Consider the following 10,317-nt stretch of genomic DNA (forward strand, 5'->3'; position numbering starts at 1 on the left):
AAAAAATATGGAATTTTTCTCTATAATTGGGTGGTAAAATGACTCATATCTAAAATCTAAAGGGGATTTTCCTTTGTTATGGTTTATGTCAGGGTAGTCTATGCCCTTGAGGGAACAGTCTTGATTTTATTTTAACTACATCCCTCCTTATTCTTTTATAGCAAATTTCTATAATGATGGCAGGTGAATATCTCTTGAGTTGCTGTAAAAGGATGCCAGTATGAGAGGTCATTCTGTTTTCAATCTGAATTTTTAATCAATACGATATTCTAAGCAACCAAGTAAATGAGTTCTTGGGTTAAGTATCCATTTGCTAATAGTTATATATGCATATATGAGATTAGATCCTTGATATATGTCATTCTTTCAGGATGACATGGAAACAACATTCTCAAAATGGGGGAATAAGACAAAGATGTAAAAACTTTCTAATTAAACACAGTAGTATATTTTGAGAGAACAGGGTCAGACTATTTCTGCTAAGAACTAGAATATCTATATATCTATGTCTCTGTGTTTCTGTGTCTGTATGTACACACACACAAGATTTCCAAATGTTTCTACAGCAGGCTTAGGCTCCAAGTACAGCAATAGGGAAACCAGTTTGGAGTCGCTCAAATCATGGAGTTAGTTGGGATCAAAATCAAGTAGCTCCTTCTGATATCAGCATTCAAAATTCTTTTAAAAACAAAACTAAACAAAACAAAAATGTTTTCCATCTCCTTGTCTTCCCTTAACTAGTTTGGATCACCTTTAGGTTATCTCTAGGGTGAAGCAAAGTCAGCTGCATCCAAGAAGGGAAAACTTATTATCTCTCATAATTGGAAGGCACAAGCTAAGGAGAACAGGTGTCACTTGTATCTTTGGACTTACGCAGAATAAAGTGAATAGAGAATAATTTTTACTATTAAAAATCGTAAAAATGAACAATTTTGAAAGGCTTAATAATTATGACAAACATCAAACATAGTTCTTTGGGGTCTAGTGATTTTGAATGCTACCTATCTTCTGACAAAAGGATAATGGGCTAGATTTGGGGGCATTGGCAATGTGGGAATATATCTTGCTTAACTATGTATATTTATTGAAGAGTTTTTTAGTTTTCTTTCCAATGGAGGGAGAGGAGTGAGGTGGGAGAGAGAGAAAGAATGAGAGTAGATGCAGGTTAATTGGAAAAGGAAAAATATATTTAAAAAAGAAAATATATAAAGTTAGGAGATATATTTTATTCAAGGAAAAATAAGGTGACCAGTGTCATTGGATCAAAGAGTACATAGAGGGCAGAGTTACAGTTTGACTTCCCCATATCAATGAAATTATAATCTCAACCCAAAATTAATTTTTTAAAATAGGGGAAGTGCCATCTCATAGATTTCCCAAAAATTCTTTAGGACACACATCAGCGCAATAGTGGACAAACTCAAATCAAGTGGTAAGACTGATTTTATAGCCATTTACCTACAGTTTACAATATGAGAATACCTCTGCCCCAAAGTCTCTCCTATAAGTTAGATCACAGTGTCACAAATTCCTTCCCTTCAATCTTGAAGATCTGTTTATATCTGTTTGTAAATAAAAACAAAGACTGCAAAATGCCTGTGGATGTCATGAATTTGCTCCATAACCACAGGAATCTGTAAAAGAATAATTAAACAGCTAAAATTCAGGTGTTGAACAAATTAACTTTTTCTTTCTTTCTTTTTCAACAGAAGATGCTCGATTAGCCAGTCAAGATGATGGTCAATGGAGAGTTGGTCTCAGATTCTCCTGCCAAAAAATAAAAACAAAATCCTAAAGTCAGATGGTTCTCATTCTTCAAAAACTTTTAAAAGGGAAATTTAGGAATCTCACTTTCCTTTATTCCCGCAGTGGCTCAGAAATATCTCTGGAAAATATTCCCTTAAAAGGTCCTTTGATAAACTGTGTTAACAAAGGGGAGCAATGCTTCAGATCACCCCAAAGAACAGATCTTGCAAAAATAATTTAGATTTGGCCAGATTGTGTATTATATAATTGCTTTTCCAATCTTTCAAATGTGTTGGGGTTTGTTTTGCTTAGATTTATCTTTAAATTAATTTGCACTCACTAACAACACAAACTGAAATCTATATTTTGATACATATAATTCGCAAATTAGACAATCCGCATTAAGATTTCACCATAGAGATAGAACTAGGGAGTTAGTCTTGAAGACCCAAGTTCAAGTCCTGACTCTTACATATACTTGTTCTGTGACTCTGGACAGGTTGTCTTCTCTCAATGCTATAAGCAATTTCCTAAGAAAATAGAGGTGACACCTATATTGATCATAGGTATCTCCTTGCCCAATAATACCCTATACAATGAAATCATGTGATATATATATATATATATATATATATATATATATATATATATATATATATGTATGTGTGTGTGTATGTGTGTATGTGAGTATATACATCTATATGGGGATATATTTATGTATGTATATATAAGGCATATATAATAGGTTTATATGTATAGGTATGTTATATATGCTATACTATATAATATATACATACAAATATATGTATACATGCATATATACCCACACATATACACATATAACCAAATATATGAATAAATATATGTATGTGTATATATATATATGGACATATATCTAAGTATATATGTACATGCATATGTATATGTATGCATGTATTGACAGGAATTCCACTCAAACCAGCCATGGAGAGCTACCTGCTAAATTTTTAGTATGAGCATTTATTTCTTAGAAATCAGCAAACATTATAAATCAGGGCTTAATTTATTGTTTTCTTGATTTCTAGACATAAGAAAAGGATAGAGAAAATGTTAGTAGTAGAGATTAAACTTAAAAGTGTACATATGTATGCTCCTCTCCCCAAAATCCAGTTCATTAAAACATTTACCAACCTACTGCTAGTTATAAACATCAGCATGGAACAACTACCCAGAGATTGAGTTACTGGCAATAGGCCTGGCCAATCTCACAACCAAGAAATTGTGATAGAGTAAAGAATCGTAATTCCCTGCTCATCAGTACAAACAAAAGGCAAAACCCTAGCAGAGTTAAACAGAGTACTTACCCAACCACCCTGTCCTTCAATAAACTGTCGAACACCTGTGTCCTCATTGATCATATTCCTCATGGGTCCAGCTAACCGCCTGGCCATCTGAGGTATTTTGCGGGAAACAACATCCAGGAGCTTTACAGACACAGCCAGAAAGGCCCTCTCGTAGACTAGGTTAGGATCTTGGGCACACCATGTCTGGCTGAGTGATTTCACTGTAGATTTTACTGTGTCCTGTAGTGAAGCAATTGCCTGGAGAAAACAATAAATCAGTAAGTATGTATCAGGACTTCCTACATTTCTGTCTGTGCTGGCGCTAGGGATACAGAAATAGACTTTAAACTCCTGCCTTCAAGAAACAAAAAGTTGATAGGTAGATAGCACAGTTGTGAGTATGTGGGTATGTGTGAAAATATATCCAAACATAATAAATGCAAACTAGTTAGGGAACAACAAGGCATTACTAGGAGCTGGAATGATCAAGAAACATTTCATGTAAAAAATGGTGCTTGAGAGCTAAAGTTTGAATGAAAGTAGACATTAAAAAGAAATGGAGATGAGAAAGAACATTAAGACAGAGGAGGCAGTGAAGCACAAATATGGGAAGTGTAGTGTTGGGAGGAAATGCAAAAAGGCCACGTTGGCCAGACTACTAGGTGCCTAAAGATGGTGGAAATGTGGGTTGGGGGAGCTTAAAAAGTCTATTCAGCAAGAGAGTAACATGATAGGAAGAAAGCACAGAGGAATGAGTCAAGGATAACTCTTAAGTTCCAAATATAACTTATTAGAAAGTGAACATTGTTATTGACAGAAATAAGTAAGTTTGGAAGAGGGATGAATTTAGATAATGTGCTCTGGTTTGGACATGTCTATTTTAAGATGTCAAAAGAATATGAAACTAGATGTGTTACCAACAGGTAGTTGGTAATATGGGACTGGAGCTTGGGAGAGAAAGTAGGGGTGGATTCAGGAATGTGGGGATACTAATGAAACCCATGGGAGCTAATGAGGTTACCAAGAGAGAAAAACAGAACAAAGAAGAGAAGAGATCCTAGAACAATGCTGTGAGAGAGAGCCATAGTTAGAGAGATTCAGATGATGAAAACAAAACAAAACAAAAGAAAGTAATATCTCAAAAACCCAAAAGAAGACAATATCCAATTTGGGAAGAAAGTGGTCAGCAGTGTCTAATGCCACAAGAATGGTTACTAAGAAAAGGCCATTATCAGATTCGGCAAATGAGAGATCATTGGAATCAATGTTCAGTTGAGAGTTGAGGTTATGAGGTAGAAAGTTAGGTTGTTAGAGGCAAGGTGTGTCAATTCACAGGACATATGAGTGAAAAATCCATGAGCCCATTTAACAGGGGGCAGGCTTTCAGATTAATGAATTCTACTGCTTCTGAAAGGAGGCTAAACTATACATCTAACACTGCTTTGGGCAGAGATTGAGGATAGTAGCTGGATTCTCTAAGCTGTGCCTTCAACTACATCCTCAAGGAAATATTGACTATTGCCCTGTTGGGTGAGAAATAATGCATGATCATAGTACAGGATATCTTGTCTGGAGACTTCAGTTTGTTAACATCAGTTAGTATTCTAATGTATGACTGAATATACCTCAACTCTTATCCCTTACTCCATTGCTAATTTATCTGAAGCTGACCCTTTTTTTTTATAGATTCCATAAATATAGAAAAAAGAAAAGTTATCCTTCCTTTAAAGAAACAAACCAAAACACAACTGAAGTTGTCATGCAACAGATCCAAATGTTCTGGGGAGAAATTTGGAGCATTGCCTAAAGGGCTATCAAACTGTGCAATCCTTTAACCCAGCAGTGTTACTGCTGGGCCTATATCCCAAAGAGATCTTAAAGGAGGGAAAGGTACCCACACATGCAAAAATGTTTGTGGCAGCCCTTTTTGTAGTGGCAAGAAACGGAGTAGATGTCCATCAGTTGGAGAATGGCTGAATAAGTTATGGTATATGAAGGTTATGGAATATTATTATTCTGTAAGAAATGATCAGCAGGATGATTTCAGAGAGGCCTGGAGAGACTTACAGGAACTGATGCTAAGTGAAATGAGCAGAACCAGGAGATCCATATATATGGCAACAATAAGATTATATATGATGATCAATTCTGACGGATGTGGCTCTGTTCAACAATGAGATGATTCAGACCATTTCCAATGATCTTGTGATGAAGAGAACCATTTGCACCCAGAGAGAATACTGTGGAAACTGAGAGGGGTTCACAATATAACATTTTCATTCTTTTTGTTGTTGTTTGCTCGCATTTTATTTTGCTTCTCTCTTTCTTTCTTTTTACTGATTTAATTTGATTTTTTTGTGCAGCAAGGTAATTGTATAAATATGTATGCATACATTGGATTTAACATATATTTTTACCATGTTTAATATATATTGGATTACCTGCCATCTAGGGGAAAGGATGGGAAAAGGGGAGGAAAAATTGGAACACAAGGTTTTGCAAAGGTTAATGTTGAAAAATTATCCATGCATATGTTTTGAAAATAAAAAGCTTTAATAAAAAAAATTGGGGGGGGCAGCTAGGAGGCGCAGTGGATAAAGCACCAGCCTTGAAATTCAGGAGGACCAGAGTTCAAATCATAACACTTAACACTTAACACTTCCTAGCTGTGTGACCCTGGGCAAGTCAATTAACCCCAGCCTCGGGTGGGGGGGTGGGGTGGGGGGGGTGGGGTGGAATTTTAAGTTGTCATACAGAATGCCTCTGAAAACGTGGTTTGTTTTTTTTAAAAAGCTCTTTGCCACCCCAGAATTGTCCTAAATGTAAGCTCGTCTACCCACAGGTATATATAGATATATAGATATCAGCCTGTTGTCCCTCATTCTTCAAGAGGAACAAACATCAGGGAAGTGATCATCAGGGACATGCAAGTAAATCAAATTTAAATGAGGGAGGGCAGTGAAAAGTCATCAGCCTCACTTTTTCCTGCAGTCATCTGGGTCCATTGACCAAATATAGATCAGGAGGACTGAATGCAATGGAAGACCTTGGTCTTATTAAGTTAATGCCTTTAGAAGATCTCAGTTCAACTGAGGCAATACTCAATCAGTGATTAAGGTCTAGATCAGCCCTTGAGAGCAAACTAAAACATCTATAAATCTTCAGATATTTGAAAATCTCTCATTCTTTTTTACTAAATCTTTTCATCCCATTTCCTTCAGTCAGTCCCAGCAAGACTTTTAGTCTTTTCACCATGTCCTCTTCCATCAAATACAACACTGAGAACAACAAATTGTATTGGGCATACTGAATCATGTCTATGAAGTGTTCTGTCACAGGGAAGTAATCTCCTTTCAGCTCAATCTGCAGTTGGCCCCTACACAGCTGGCAACAACTGAATTCTCTGAATTACCATGAATTTAAGAACCCAAACAGATAAATTAGATGGTACCTGAAGTCCTTCCCAACTCTGGGTTAATGTAATCATATTTCTAATTTCAGAGCTTTTAGAGCAGAAATTGACTGGGTGTATGGCCTCTTTTTTTTTTCCTTTGAATTGCTATAGTAGAACAAAGTGAATAGTAAGCAAGGATTAGAAACCCAACCTGTTCTGTAGTAACTTTGGTGATGACTATTTTGGCAGATTTTTCCACTTCTCTATATATTTCCATTTTTTCATTTAACTCATCACCTAGCATTCTTAGACGGGCAGCAATGATTGTCACATCAAAAGAGCTTGACTCACCACCTAAGACAAAGGAAACAAAATCATCCTTTAGGGAATGGATAAATACTGTCAATATTTTGAATAATCTCAGCCCTCTTCCCTCATGGATTCCCCCTCTTAATAATATTGAGATAGTCCAAGAGAAAATCCCTTTACTAAATTACTATAGTGTATCTCTTCTCACAGAGGAGATACAAATTTAACTCTTAATTTGCAGAAAATTTTGGCTGGCTGGTGGCCCATTTTTACTTTTTGTAAACTACCTAATGTTTAAAAAGAAAAAGTTAGAATAGGCCACCAGCCAGAATTTTCTGTTATCTAATATGATGCTGGGTGACCCAATGGATAGATTACCTAGTCTGGAGTCATTAAGAATCATCTTTCTGAGTTCAAATCTGGCCTAAGTTACTTATTATCTGTGTGAGCCTGGACAAGTCATTGAGCTCTGTTTGCCTCATTTCCATATCTGTAAAAAGAGCTGGAGAGAGAAATGATAAACTACTCCAATATCCAATATCCAATATCAGAAAATCCCAACTGGAGTCACAAAGAGTCGGACACAACTGAACAACATCAAACCTACCTAATAAAAAGGGGAGGGGAGACAATACTAAAGACCAAAATGGAGAAAGCCAAGAGGGCTGTGTCTTGTGAACAGAGACCTGGCCTTGGAGGAAGAAAGATCATTGTTGTCCTGTCCCACCTCTGGCTTCAATCCAGGGCAGGTTAGTTAATCTCTTAGTGCCTGAAACCATTCTCTAAAACTGGTACTAACTTGCTTTAGTAGAAAAAGTTTCCTCATGGGGTAGGTCCAGTGCCTAATAGCATGAGCATAGCCATTACTTACTCAGAAAGTCTTACCAGAGTCTGGGACATCAGCACTACGGAAGCAGGGGCCTTGGCACACCACTGGCGGACCCAAGAATTCATTGAAAAGGGATTCCACAATGCACTTAGTTTGTTCCTCAAAAGTCTTCATGTCAGATCTGTAGCCTTTTCCCTAAACAAGTGGCAGTCGTGCACTTGAGCAGGAAATAAGACTAACTAATGGCAAGTAGTTTTGACCCTTCTGGGTAATTTCCACATACAATTGCTTATATTGGAGCCAATTGGAGCCCTGCCCACCAAAATGAGCTTCCTGGTAACAGCGAGAAGCTGTTTAAAGAATTGAAACCTTCCCTTCGGGCTGATGTAACACCAGGAAGTCTTTGCAATAACTCTCCAGTTGCTTATCATTGGTCTCCACTTGTTAGTTGCACAGAAATTAATAAATAACTATATATTAGGCAACGGATCTTGGAAGAAAATCTGTACGTTAAGCGACTTCTCTGGGATGTCCTCTGCAAAGTGCTTCATGGTTGACTAGGCCTAAGTACGTGGTTCTTTTAGTATCTGTCTATGTCGTAGAAGAACTTGTTAATTTTGATCAGCAGGATAATTCAGAGAGGCCTGGAGAGACTATAGGAACTGGTGCAAAGTGATGTGAGTAGGAGCAAGACAACATTGTACACAGCAACAAGAAGATTATGTGATGATCAATTCTGATGGACCTGGCTCTTCAACAATGAGGTGATTCAGGTCAGTTCCAATGGGCTAGTGATGGAGAGAGCCATCTGCATCCAGAGAGAGGACTATGGGGACTAAATATAGATGGCAACATAGTATTTATTTTCACCTTTTTTGTTGCTGTTTGCTTGCTTTTTTTTCTTTCTCTTTCTTTTTCTTTTTTGATCTGATTTTTCTTGTGCATCAAGATAATTATGGAAATATGAATAGAAGAATTGCACATGTTTAACATGTATCAGATTACTTGCTATACTTGCGAGGGGGTAGGAGGAAGGAGGAAGAAAAATTTGGAACACTACATGTTGCAAGGGTGAATGTTGAAAACTGTCTTGCAAATATTTTGAAAATAAAAAAAAAAACTATTACTAAAAATTTTTAAAAAGAAATTGCTAGTTTTCTGTAACTAAGATTCCCTCTCTGATATCTGTTTCTGCTGCGCTCAAATACAAACTCCTGGGCTTGGTCTTTAAACAACTTTTATTCTGATCTACATTTCCAGTCTTATTTTATATTACTCCCCTTCATTCCTCTTCATAGAATGTACCCCATGTTCCAGGCAAATGAGCCTCCTGGTGGTCTACATACACAAGACTCCATCTCCCATCTCTATACCCATTTGTTCAGGCTATTTACTTCCTTCACACCTGGAATGTTGGTAAAACAGATAATCTACGGCCACTTGACAGATCTCATGGATGGCTCTTCTGATGTAAGAATAGTCCAATTACTCTATGGTGGTTTTTGAGAATCCATATCTATATGTTATTGATATTTGTATCTCTTCCAATTTTTAGTGCTTCATCATGGCCAGAAGGGACTCCTGGATTCTTGCAGTTTATGACAGTTTAGAGAAAACTCTAGCATTCCTATGAAATTGGAAAAATATAGCCCATGATTTACACTAGTCATCTAAAGACCAACTTCACTAGTGATGAGCCAGAAACTCATTGCCAAGTTGGCTGCAGAGGAAACAAATCTTCCAAGGGTGACAACTTTCAAATGTAATATAAAGACTGCAATCTGAATATGTAGAGGGAAAGCCAGAGCAACTCATTTATTGCTCTTTGATGTCATAATGAAGGGTCTTTCCTCAGCACATTGTAGGGTACTAACATTTTGGTGAGAGGAATGGCTCTTGGCATCCTTTGGATTGGCTACAGATGTAACTTAGTTTTACTAGATAGGACCTTAGAGGGATCACCTGAGACACAACCTTAATTTTACAGATTAAAAAACAATATTTTAGATAATCAGAATTAGAGAATTTAGAGAATCAGAGATTTTAGATAATTTGTCCAATGTCTCATGGGTAACAAGTAGCAAAACTACTATTTAAGTCCATTTCCCTTGACTCCAAAGATAATGCTCTTTCCACAATATCATACTATCTCCATATTCCTTCTTAGCCATTGTTCCAATAATGTGATATCTTCCAAACAATTAGACTACATCAAAGAAAAATGTATTAATACTGTATTCCTCATTTTGGGTATAATAAACAATTTTATTTATCATTATTCTATAGCCAACCAATTTCTAGCTTAGAAAGAGAAAAATGTCCAAACTGGCATAGTTTCCTTATCCTCTCTGATATGTCTCTACCCCAAGATAATTTAAGATAACATTGATGAAAATCTTAAACAAAGAAAAGAATCATAATAAAATGTTAAAATCCATTTTGGACTTAACATTCAAGAAAGATCACTATTCTTCCCTCTCTTGACTCTCCCCTTAGGGGCTGAAAGGATTTCTTGTAATGTATATTATAACCTTGAACATAAAAGGTCACTGTCCTTAAGTGGGCCACTTCATGGTTATATATGGTTTATAATTTCATGGTTATAAGAAGACAGTGATCCCAACTAGATAAGAATTAATACAGATTAACAATTTTAAACTATTTCTCTTTAAAAAAAATTTTTTTTAAGTATTGTCCTGGACACATTTTCAAACAAG

General features: G+C 36.4%; 1 protein-coding gene across 2 annotated transcripts; it reads right to left on the reverse strand.

The window, feature by feature from the left end:
* Positions 1-1,165: 1,165 nt before the first annotated feature.
* Positions 1,166-7,891, reverse strand: BCL2L15 (BCL2 like 15). Of its 2 annotated transcripts, none has more exons than XM_074263107.1 (4): positions 7,657-7,891; positions 6,674-6,816; positions 3,090-3,326; positions 1,166-1,767 (listed from the first exon to the last, which is right to left on the reverse strand). In XM_074263107.1, the coding sequence occupies exons 1-4, from the start codon at positions 7,772-7,774 to the stop codon at positions 1,741-1,743; spliced, it is 525 nt and encodes a 174-aa protein (XP_074119208.1). In that variant the 5' UTR covers positions 7,775-7,891; the 3' UTR covers positions 1,166-1,740. The 2 variants fall into 2 exon arrangements, with proteins under 2 accessions (XP_074119208.1, XP_074119209.1); XM_074263108.1 differs by lacking the exon at positions 7,657-7,891 and adding an exon at positions 7,150-7,189.
* Positions 7,892-10,317: the final 2,426 nt, after the last annotated feature.

Source organism: Sminthopsis crassicaudata, chromosome 4 (genome assembly GCF_048593235.1).
Source record: "Sminthopsis crassicaudata isolate SCR6 chromosome 4, ASM4859323v1, whole genome shotgun sequence".
In the NCBI taxonomy this organism is placed as follows: domain Eukaryota; kingdom Metazoa; phylum Chordata; class Mammalia; order Dasyuromorphia; family Dasyuridae; genus Sminthopsis; species Sminthopsis crassicaudata.

Excerpts from the sequence above, each read along its gene's own strand:
- BCL2L15 (XM_074263107.1), bottom strand. The coding sequence starts at position 7,774 with ATGAAGACTTTTGAGGAACAAACTAAGTGCATTGTGGAATCCCTTTTC. Across the intron at positions 6,817-7,656 it reads TGCTGATGTCCCAGACTCTG|GTGGTGAGTCAAGCTCTTTT; the intron begins GTAAGACTTTCT and ends CCTTTGTCTTAG. Across the intron at positions 3,327-6,673 it reads CCAAAGTTACTACAGAACAG|GCAATTGCTTCACTACAGGA; the intron begins GTTGGGTTTCTA and ends TGTTTTCTCCAG.